This window comes from Sphaeramia orbicularis, chromosome 9 (assembly GCF_902148855.1).
Source record: "Sphaeramia orbicularis chromosome 9, fSphaOr1.1, whole genome shotgun sequence".
Classification (NCBI taxonomy): Eukaryota; Metazoa; Chordata; class Actinopteri; order Kurtiformes; family Apogonidae; genus Sphaeramia; species Sphaeramia orbicularis.
Window position 1 is genome coordinate 14007701 of NC_043965.1, and position 12489 is coordinate 14020189.

Here is a 12489-nt window from a genome sequence, read left to right on the forward strand (position 1 = left end):
GGATATAGAACTGCAACCGATTAATCGACTAGGTGCTTGAGTCAATGCAAAAAGTCCCGATTCGATTAATCGACTCAAATTGATCGAAGGGAAATATTCTATTGCAGTTTTCCTGAATTGAAGCTTCTTTGTGCGTCACAATAAGCGTCCGTGTGAAACACAACAGTGGAACCAATGTTTAACAGCAGAGAAATGAAGGAAACAAAGCTTTGAGTCAGGAGAATTGTGGTTGAATGATTTTTTTGGATCACTTTGAGTCGATTAATTGGTTGCAGCTCTATTTGGATAACAACTAAACAGTGATTTTTGAGTATTATATCAGTATCATGTAACGTCTTTTCCTCTTTCTGCCAAAACAGTAATATACCATGATATTATTCATATTAGAAACCTAAATAGCTTCATATTTAATCCTCCACTGTTTCATCTAAACTTAGACGACATGTCCTTACATCGACTGAAATGATCCAAATAATCCACAGATAAGCCGATATTATCACTTTAAGCACATCTCAGAGGTTAAGACTCTTAAACTATGGGAATTTAAGGGTTTTTCCTGATAGACATGAGGCATCAGCAGAGTTTTCTTTAATGAAGTGTATATTAAACCTGACCTGATTATAAGAAGCTGTAATATTTATGATCTGACCTGCACAATCTGTTTCTTTGCTTGTCCTAATGTTTGAAGTGTTGTTGAGTGCAAAATAAATCAATCAATAGTGAATATGTCTGTTCTTCTTTCCAGCATCTTCTGTGTCCTCACCACTGCCGTCACATGCAGACATCGTCCCTACACTCATCGCAGTGATCGGTGGGTTTTGTCCTTTTGTCTTTTCCAGGTTTGTGTTCCGTACATTCAGGTTTCTAACCCGTCTCATCTCTGTAGTGGTCCTGTCCATTCTGCTGTGTGTGGTGTGTTTCCTGGCTGTGATCTCCAGGAGGAAACGCAAGAGCGAAACTGTGATGCCAAGACCTGAAAAAGAAGAAAAGACTGAGGAGGAAGACGCTCATGTTCACTCCGAGAAGACAGACTGGACTGAGGATCCTCACCAGAGAGAGGAGAGGAGATGGTTTCCAGGAGTTAGAGCGAAGTCTGCGAATGCGATTCTGTCTACGTCTGGAAAAGATCAGATAACTGTACAGACTGAGGTGGAGGTTTCATTAGAGAATACGCAGGAAACTGATGAAGGAAAAACCAAAGAAACAGAAACGGCACCAAGTATTCAGACAGAAAATCTAATCGAAAGCAATCCAGATGGAAACACCCACTACTGCACAACTTTGAACATCTTTGAAAATGTACCATATCTGAGCATCGGCACCCAACGAAATAACCCAAACAGACAGCCAGGTCAAAGGTCACAGGTGGGGAAAGGGATGCAAAGGGTCTCCACTTGGCCTCCGACTGCAGCCCAGTGGCAGGAAAGACGTAAAGCCAAAGGTGAGGATGAGACGGGCGGAGCTGACGCCTTCGCCGCTTGGATCCAACGTGAATCCTTGAAGATTGTCGATGTGGTGAAGAACGTGAAGCAGGAAGTCCAGAGGGAGAAGTCTGACATGGAACCAAGAGCTCAAACTCAAGATGATCTAAAAAGGAATGATTGTATCGCGTTAAATCAGCCACAGTTACCAAAACCAGACGACAGCTGTGGAGAATCTGTGTCAGTCCATGTAACCTGTTCTTCTGTCAGTGACGATCAAGAAGAACTCCAAACTCCACACCTCGAACAAGCAGGAACTCCAGAACAGAAGGCAAATACCGACAGCATTTGTACCGAGGCAGAGGGAACCAAAGGCAGCGATGTGAAGGCGGGTGGAGGCAGCCGACGGAGAGGAGGGACGAGGAGCAGAGGATCTAAGGGACCCTCTGGAGGTGGAGGCTCCCCTGATGATGACACGCTTCTGTACGGGAACCAGTACACCGCCATGGACCTGCTGCACGAGGTGGTGCAGAACAACGGCCGCTGGACCAGAGATAGGTGGAGGCAGGTACAAACCAACAAGCAGAAAGGACAGGGCTGATGGAGACGCACACATGGAACCAAAAGGGGGGTTTCATCAGATTCAGACCAGCTGAAAAGGAGAGGTGTGTTTTCTTCAGCTTTTGTTGCACTGGCCCTCGCAATGAAGTTTATAGCTTCTACTTTTTTTTCATCTTTTGTGCTTTTAGATTCTCTTTTACTCTGCTCTTAAAGCAGTGTATGACTTTCATCACTAATTTTTCTTCAAAGTTGTGAAAAAAAATTCCATGCAGCAAGAAGCAATGGAGCTGTTTGTGTTTATTGCTGCTGCGGCTGCGTGGAATTCTGAAAAGGCCCGAGTGACGGTTTGGTATGTAAACAAACAGACGGCTTGTGATGGAGTACACTTTGAAGTTGTTCACCGTGAGGGAAGTGATTTAGGTGCATTAGCACGAAAGACTTGTGGATTAGTGATAAGGAAGCTATCTTGGGTTCTGCAAATTTTTTTCGTTTTTGTTATTATTATTACTAGAAAAGCACTCAGAGAGCGCAGACCTCCGCCAAGACAGATCAGCCCCCCCTACATCACCACCAAAATTTAATCATTTGTTCCTTGTGCCACTATCAATATTTCCTGAAAATTTCACCATAATCCTTCCAGAATTTTTTGAGTTATCTTGCTAACAAACTGCAATGAAAACACCCCATCCATCCTTCCATCTCTTCAAGATTTTTGTCCAACACATTTCTCAGACACTATTCAGCTGATTCTTTCCAAATTTGACACAGATGTTTTACATGTGCCTTTCTCCCTAGTTTTTTTTTTTATTTTTATTTTTTTACAAATTTTTTCAAAAGATTGAATGGGATGAACATCTGGAGATGCTCTGACCATCAGTTTCTCCATTGTCAAAGCTGCTCAGATCTCCATTCTTGGAGATTTTGCAGTTTCTAAATGTTCACCTGCTCCCTAATATATCCCATCCACAGACAGATCCCATTATGAGACAAGAAAAGCACTCGGAGAGCGCAGACTTCTGCGAAGACAGATCTGCACCCCCCACCCCCGATCACCACCAAAATTTAATCATTTCTTCCTTGTGCCAATATCAACATTTCCTGAAAATTTCATGAAAATCCGTCCATAACTTTTTGAGTTATCTTGCTAACAAACACACATGCACACACGCACACAAAGCAAAGCGATCACAATACGTCCAGGCGGAGGTAAGAAAAAAACTAATCTCAGTTTTCTGGTTAGTAGCCATGATGTTATGTAAGATCTGTGTACACTGTTTTTTCCAATATTCACAAGGCTTACATTTTCTAAAATATAAAACTATTTGTAAGTGATTAACCAACTTAACACAATCTGCTTAATTGCTTTCAACGTATTAATCAAACTGTTTCCATTGTGTATAATTAGTTCAGTATTCGTAAAGATGAAATGAAATAAAGACTCTTTCCAGTGACTTTCTGTGGCTGCATGCAGCATTTATTTGATCATATTTCATATGTTGAGAAGTGCTTCTCATAAGAAATAGTACAAAATGGATCAGTCACCTTTTGACAATGATTTAAAAACATAATGTGGAGGTAAACATCATACATGGGTATTTGGTAACATCTAGACAACATGCATGTTCCATTCATATAAATACACAGTATCAAATAATGAATCCAACTTGCAAGCAGTTGACATATGAGTTTATGGGGTTTTTCTCTAATAGGACATCACGCTAAATGTCCTGCTAAATGTACAAAATGATCCTTCTTGGCAAGCTGTATATCAAAACATGCTTTTTTTTTAAGTGTTTACATGCCCCTTGTGTTATTTTAAGTATGGACCTTTAAGAGTGATCTCTGGTGTTAAGTGTTTATTTTTGTCCGAAGTGAGGACCCAGGAAGACGTTAAATGAATGGATCTGCACAACGATTGTATCCTCCGCTGGGGTCGTTCACTGTTTCACCTCCTCAGCTCTCCTGACATGTAAACTGGCACTTTTTTTAAGGGGCAACTAAGCAAAGTCCAATGGTACAATTTAATGGGAAACCTGGGAAAACATGGAAAATACATGAAAACATTGGAGTTGTCTTATTCAACGTAAGAAAAATGGCATTAAAATAAACTTCGCACACAACCTGCGATGAAAAATCAATATACGTGACATGTAAATACTTCTTTGACCGTCTTTGCTTTACACAAATGGTTGAATACTGTCCGCTGTGTTGCACAGACTCAGTTTAAAGGGTCATGCTGATAATGCTCTTGACATCCACGCAGAGCTTAGTGCAAAAGTAGTTCAAGTCCTCTCTCACTTGGATCAGACACACGAAACCAAAAGGGAAAAACATGATGGAAAACAGTGACCGGAATAACTTACTATATACAGAGATTGAACAAAATCCTGAATGAGAAACGCTGTGCACCGACAGTCTCATATACGAGGTGTGGCCTGTACAGTTAGATTCCCATACGTACGGTGTGAATCGGTTCCAATTTGCTTGTCGTCGTCTGTGCAAAAATGATACTGCTACCAGAACTGCAACTCTGACTAGAGGAAAAGAAACACAGCGCTGATATTTAACACTTCTCAAATGATTTTGGCAAAAGTTAAATATGGCGACTGAAATATTTACATTAAAAACAGATACTGAGCAATAAATTCCAACCAACAATAACTACAATGAAACAACACTTAAATACTGAGTTCGTAAAAATAATAATAATTTTCTAGTAAAATATCAAAGATAAATTAAATTCCATATAAAAATCATATTCAAAAACAATAAAATATGACAAATCACAAGCTTAAAATGGAGTAATGTATTATAAACATGACTGATTTTGTCATATAAGATTAATTCACGTTTTGTCTCGATGTCTCCTTCATTTTCCGGGTTCTTACATCTGGATAAAAATAAGTGATAATACATTTGGCCCTTCAGTGAACGAGACGGGCTTTAACACTGATGAAACTCAAATGGCACATAACACATTATTTAGATTATTAGCAATAAAGTTAATAAAGGAATGGCACATGAAGCAGATATGATATGGGACACTTAAATCAGTGAGATAACTCGGAACATATTTACTTTATGTATGTGTCTGAAACAAAACACCAACAGAGATATGTGCCACTACAGTGTGTACGCACACACACACACCAGAGTCTGTTGTAAAAAAGTTTGTGCTCATAAAAGAAAAGCAAATCCTGTCTGATAAAGACATTAAACAGTCCAGAGACCAAAATGAATGTTTCTGATAACGTTCACAGACCAGTGTGTAGGATTTAGATGGATCTACTGAAACTGAATGGAAAACTACCCATTATGTTTCCATTAGTGGACAAATCCCTGACAATAAAACCCAGTGTATTTTCTTTATAGAGTGAGCCCTTTAAGTCTGCAGAGGCATGTTTGTACAGCAGAATACGCAGGTCAAAGAACCAACTTCGTACTCAACATTTGGAAGATTTGAGATTGCGGTTTGGCCGAAGCTACCTTGTTTTGTGTTTTATTTTGATAAGATGATGGAGCTGTAGAAACAATGGGTAATGAACAGTACTGCCCAAGCTAATGCTAATGCTAACGTACTGACACCACCGACAACACTGCTGTTACGTTCAACATCAACAAAGTAATTTCATCAACTTCCTTAATGCTTAAACAAACTGCAGTATATCTGATGAGTCCTGCCAATTTCATGTGATGTCATTAGCTGGTTTGCTTAAAAACCGTATTGGAAATGCAAGGCCAAATTGTTGCTAGCATGAGCTAATGTTGTTATCTCCACCAGGAGGTATTGTGATCATTTTGCTTTGTGTGTTTTTTTGTTTGTTAGCAACTTTACGGGAAAACTATTAGAACCATCTTTACCAAATTGTACCCACAGATAGGCCTAGGCCCTGGGACCAACCCATTAAATTTTGGGCCAAGTAGGCCAAAGTTCAAGGTCACAGCAAGGTCACAAAATCTCAAATTTTCCTATCTCTCATCATTGAGCAATTTTCGAAAATTCATTAAAAATTCAAAGCGACTCCAATTAGCCTCCAATTTGATCCACCCGTAGCTTAGAACAATATCTTGTATCTGGCACAAAATTGTCCACATCCACTGTGGAATGTGGACTCTGTGGACATTTTAATTTAACATTGAAAATCCCATTTATGACACATTTTTCATTATAACTCAACAAATATTGATTGGAATTTAATATAATTTGACATACACATGACTGGTACCAAGCTTCAGCTTTTTCTGTTGTATAGAACAACCTTGACACTGTTTAATTTAAAAAGAAATAGTCGATCCGCACATGCACACCGTTTGGGGTGCTTGGTGGAGGTTTCTCTGAACACTTGTTAAGTTATGCTAACAGGCCAGGCCATTAAAACAGAGATCCTTAAGAGTAAGAATACTACTAGACAGTCATTTCTTGTTCCAGTGCCACATGGTTTCCCTGCAGCCCCACCCCTTTAGGAGACTAGAGGTGGATCATTCCAAAGGCAGAAGCGAATTTAAAGTAAGAGTGGGCAATACTGGGAATTTTGGTATCGATCTGATACCAAGTAAACACAGGGCTAGTATCACCGATACCAATACCGATACTTTTTACTTGAAATGCCATGTTCATTGAATCATTTTGTGATTTTGCCTTTAGTTAGTTGATAATAATTATGATAAAACACAGGACAAAGATTTTAAGCAAATAAACATGTTTTTGCACACATCACATGTGGCAGTTTCCCTGTCAGCTCCACACAGCGCTTCTCTTTCTCTCCACCATCACGGGCTGCTCTCAGTCACTCACCTTGGTATCGACACTATCGATATTTAGATCGATACGCCCAGCCCTAATTTAAAAGTTTCAACTGATTTTGGCAGTACTTCTGAATGTTATTACACTAAAATGATGTGTTTAAGATCACAGATCAGGAGAAAGTGGATTTTGTTTGAGGGCTGTCTCTGTCTCAGCAACAAACTCTTGCAGAGGAGGTACAAAAAAGGGAGTGAAATAAAATAAGAGAGATAGGATGAAATAATGGCAGCCATCAGAAAAAAAACATATTAGTTTATAATCATAACTCAAGTTAGACCTTAATAAACTCCTTTCCTGTATCCACAATGTTCTCACTTCTTTTGACCACACCCACTAAACAAACAGGAAGTGAACTGTTTCGTATCATTGGTGAAGTGTAAGTTGAGCCATCTTTGTAAATACAGGATCTTTGACTAGAGTTAAGTCAATGAGAAGTTCATTAACATTTATGATGATCTTGTTAATGCAACTTCTTCACCACATGACAAAATGTGTTTTTTATCTTTTTGCTTTGATAAGTAAGACTTCATAGTCAGTGAGCCCTAAAATCTTATTAAACAATAATTTAGAAAATAATTTAGATTTACAAAAAAAAAAAAAAACAATCATTAGAAAATTAGTTGTATAAAAAGGGTGTAAATAAAGTGATTGACTCCTAACTGTCTGGGCTAATCAGGTTCCAGTGGAATAAAAAATAACAGTTTTAGTCAGTTTTCCATTGTTACCAATACCAGCTGATGATCATATGTTCTACAGTATTTTGGAAACGTAGTACCATGACCACAGTTAAAACGGTAGACGGTGCTAATTAAACAGAAGTCCTACAGTTCTACAGTTAACAGTATATTCCTGTAACTTTCATTAATGCTGATTTTGACTCAGAAATCCAACTTTTTTTTTTTTTTTTTTTTTAATAGTAGTCAATCGCACACTGGATCGTTTAATCATTGCATCTAGTGATCATTAATGTTACACTTTTAGATACGACTGCATTGGCTTCAGTTTCAAGTTGTGGTTGTCTGAACAGGCAAGCCAAACGCTGGGTCAGGAGAATATCTGAGGTTTTTACGTTGACGTGTCAGTCATTGTAGCTTCTCCTTAGAAGTTAAAGGTATTCAGTTGGCTGCAATCTACAACCCCACCTCTAGATGCCACTAAATCCTACAAACTGGTCCGTTGAGAAAAAAGTGCACATGTACGGTATTTCCACTGTAAATGCTTGAATCGCTTTACATTCATGGCATTTACCCCTGTCTTCGCAAAACATGAACGATACAATTTGGAGACGGGTGTAGTTGCCCAACATTGACTCTCCGGGTAAGGACCAGGCGTAGGGAGGCTGTGCCTGAGTCCTAGAAGAACTTCACCCCTAAACAAAACATGACCTCACATCCAGAAACTTCCTTTGACTGTCCAACACGCCTCAGTCAGACTTGTCCGTCTTTCTGAAAAGCCGTTTCCAGTGCTTGGTTCTCAGTTTCAGATTGTTTTGTGACAGTGAGGTGTGTTAGTAGAGAAGGTGAGAGGAGTCAGGGTTGATGACGAGGCACTCTTCATGCATCCTCCTATAGCAGCTCAGTGGGACACAGTGGCTCTCTCAGGGCCGTCTTCTGTAAATGTTGATTGTTTCTGGTCTTGGGCTGAGAGACACGTTAATGCACATTCACTATGAACAGTTTGTTGTTCAGGGCCCGAGACCAACCTTCATCTGTGTGAGACAAACAAACCCTGTCGGCCTGGGAGGGGCTCGGAGGTTAAGGGTCGGGGTGACCGGGACCGAGGGGCGTTTCAGAGGTGAGTCTCGTCTCTCGACTCTGTGCCAAAGTCCTGCTGGTTCCTGGTGCCTCGGGTCTGTCCCACCTGGGAGTCCTCCGGCATGTGAGCCAGCGGGTCGGACCGAATGATGTACCTGAAGAGACAAACTGACATTATCTGGCAGCAAAGTGCACGGATGACACCCAAACTGACTCAAACCAACCAGATGATCAAATCCAAACATACAATCCAAATACAGAATATAGAGCAGGGGTGTCAAACTCATTTTCTCTCAGGAGCCACATTAAGCCCAAATTGATCTCCAGTGGGCCGGACCAGTAAAATAATAGCATAATAACCTGCAAATAATGACGACTCCAAATTTTTCCTCTTTGTTTTAGTGCAATCAAAATTAAATTATAAAAATATGTACATTTTTAAACTATCCAAACAAAAATGATGTGAATAACCTGAAAAAAACTGAAATTTCTTGAGAAAAATAAGTGCAATTTTAACAATATTACACCTCAACTTACCATTTATACATGTATATTATGGATTGGATCTACAAAAGCACAAAATATTTAATAACAGGGAAGAATAATGTTAAAATTTTACTTTCAAAACTTGAGGTTTTTCACATTTTATTGTTAAAGGATAGTTTGTAAATGTTAATATTTTCCTCATTTACTGTAAGTTTTTACACTAAAACAAAGAGAAAAATTTGGAGTTGTCATTACTTATTTATAGATGAAATGTAATATTATGTTTTTCACATTAAACTAAGAAAATTTGGAGTCATTATTTCTAGGTTATTATGCTGTTATTTTAGTTGAGATCACATTGGTCTGTATGTGGAACCTGAACAAAAACGACTTCGATATCCTTGATTGTTTGTATCTTAAGTGTAATTTTTGCACTTTGCAAATTCATCCCACGGGCCGGATTGGACCCTTTGGCGGGCCGGTTTTGGCCCCCGGGCCACATGTTTAAGACCTGTGATATAGAGTATATATATACAGGCAGTATATCCCATACTGCCTGTATATATAATAATAAAGTTTATTTATAAAGCACTTTTTGCAGAAAGATTTCACAAAGTGCTTTACAATATAATTAGAAGTACATACATACAATACATAGGCAAAAAAAACCCAAAACACACAGCTACATATACAGGCATAAAAATATACAAGCTAATGGTCATAAAACCCACCCCTAATTAAAAGCCTGTCTAAACAAGAGGGTCTTCAGTTGCTTTTAAAAAGACTCATTTGAGTTTAAAATGTAATATATCGCTATATACTGTATATATTTCTTTCTTCTTTAGTATAGTTAGATTTTTTGTATATTGTAGTATTTCTTTGTAATATTTTGTATATTGTCAATAATTGTCAATATCTTCAGTATAATTTTATGATATTTTTATACAGTCTCTTTGCACTTTAACCCTTTCATGCATAGTGGTCACTCCAGTGGACAGCTATTCTACAGCTGTTCTTATATATTCATGCATTTTGTTGTTTTAGTTGGATATCAGCCCATACAGTGGACATTTATGCACCATCCCAAACAATGGAATTTATACCATTACTGTAACTTTACTGTTCTTGATAAACCTGATCTGCACTAACATGTTTTAGTGTAAATCAATTGCTAATTGTTATTAGACTGTAATTAACAGTTTTCTTAAACAAACATTTTTTTTTTTTTTTTTTTGCATATTATCGCCATGAAGTGAGTAATAACTAGTGTTAGAGTACGTTAAAATATGAGAAAACATCAGATTAGCGGCATGAAAAAGGTTTTTATCTCATAGTTTTCACTTTCTGATTATGGGTTTTAAATACATGTTTCTTTGCTTCAAAAATTAAACGCATGGTGTCCAGCTGAGTGGACATTTTTGTAACTCCATGACAAAAAGGTTCATACAAAAAAATTCCAGTTGCAATGTTTTTTTTTATGCCTATAGGGGAATAAAATCACTTAGGAAAAAAAAAATGACTAAGGTTCTCATTATTCACCTTTGCTGCTAAATAAGAAACAGACCTGCTAAACTGATTTTCATTGTTCCTGTAACAGCAACAATTAAGATCTATTCTATTCTATTCTATTCTATTCTATTCTATTCTATTCTATTGCTTTATCTGCTGGTCTAAACCAGACTCTGCCCTGGTGCTTACACAATGTCGTTGAGCTCCAACATGGTGTCAGGAGGAGGGTTGATGAGGACGTAGGACAGCGTGTTCTGGTGGTCGTTCATCTCGTCTGTAAAGAAACAAAAGCAATGTTAAGAGCTGCTCTGGAGCCGAGCCCTCGTCCTCCTCCATTATACACTACAGCAGCCAGGACATGAGCCCCTAAACACCACTAATTCAGGACTCCCTCATTCATGACCTCAGTGCTCAAACAGTTCAGCCCAAATCAGGGCAAAATCTGCAAATCAAAGACATGCTTGTTACAACTGTTAAATCTATTAGTTTACAGCTCACTTTCACATTTATTTTACGTTGCATATTAACTTAAATTGACACTTACATAATGAGTATTACCCACTGTTCAGTCTGTGGTAGCCTAGGGGCTCTAAGTAGAGTAGTGCTTCCAATAATAACTGAAACATTCTGTAGAAAAATCATGCATCAATAAGTACATCTGGCAGATGGTTTAGTCCTGATTCAACTACACCTAAAGGTATCAGCTTAAACATTGGTGTAATTGTTGTTTCTTTCTACTGTCAAACCCATTTTTTTCTAAGGTAGGTTGTTATAAACTATTTGTCATTCTTACATTTGTTAACAGTTGTACATTTTATGTCTGCCTGAAGGTTACAGCCTTTTTGGTTTGTCGCCATCTCAGCAGGATCAAAAACAATGCATCCATTTACACGAACCTTACACACACCCATTACATTTAGCTCTGGCTCAGTAAGAAAGGACGGGATCTGAACTTACTTTTCATCTTTTTTTAACCAAGGGGGAATAACTATAACTTGAAAGTGAAGCTACTGTTGACTGCTTGATGTTGGCTTTAATTGACTCCTGTTCAAGACACAGTAACGTCTCTTGAGAAACACTATCTGTGTAATCCATTTGATCTGGGAAGTCGGAAATTCAAAGTACATGGTCTGAAATTACAATTAGAAACACCCCTGTCATCAGCTTTCATCAGTTTCAACTTTACAAACGACAACATTGAAGATGGCTGATGTCCTCGTCAACATCTACCTTTAATGAGTAGAATAACGTGTTTAAAAGGCATTATGGTCTTATGGTTTATTTGAATAAAGCATATTTACTCATGACAATTTTACTAATTTTGTTTTTAAGAAGCTACAAGAGGAGTGTAAAAGGATTGTGTTTTGAAACAGCTTATTAACAACTCCAGACGTTTTTATTTAGGAAAGCTTTTGGTTGATGGCTTTATCCGTTTTATTTATTTTATGAAATTATTCTTGTGTTGTTTTATTGCACCCATTTTATGTACAGCACTTAGTGATTTTTATTCTTGAAAAGCGCTTTATAAATAAACTTTACTTGTTATTTAATTACAATGCTGTGCCTGTTAGCATAACTTTGCTACAGTAGCAAATGTTAGCCTGCTAATTAGCATCTTTATGTCTAATTAATTGTATTTTAATTTTATTTATTTTGCAGACAGGCTGCTGCAATGTAACTTTCCTAGTTAGCAGAGTGGTGTGAGCGGTAGCATTAACGTGGCCAGTGGTTCTCTTCCTCTTGTCCAAATGTGTTCACTTTTGGTTCCAAGAAACCAAGATGGCAGAAGCCAAAAAACACCTGAGGCATTATAAAGGTCATCCAAAAAACACACGGGTGACACTGCAGTGGTTATGCCCACTACTTTTATATCAGCCTATGCTTCTAACATCGTAAAATAGGGTATTGGATTAAACTACATTAGTATGTTATTGTAGATATTCATGATTTTAAT

The 12489-nt window shown here is 38.0% G+C and overlaps 1 protein-coding gene across 4 annotated transcripts in view; it reads right to left on the reverse strand.

The window, feature by feature from the left end:
- Positions 1-7249: 7249 nt before the first annotated feature.
- The window catches only part of kcnt1b (potassium sodium-activated channel subfamily T member 1b), a 113590-nt gene continuing 108350 nt past the window's right edge, over positions 7250-12489 (reverse strand). For all 4 annotated transcript variants that reach the window (XM_030143098.1, XM_030143100.1, XM_030143099.1 and 1 more), the window contains 2 exons: positions 10725-10809; positions 7250-8695 (listed from right to left, as the gene is read on the reverse strand). In XM_030143098.1, the coding sequence (XP_029998958.1) occupies positions 8575-8695; positions 10725-10809 (206 nt within the window). In that variant the 3' untranslated portion in view covers positions 7250-8574. The remainder of the gene's footprint in view (positions 8696-10724; positions 10810-12489) is intronic.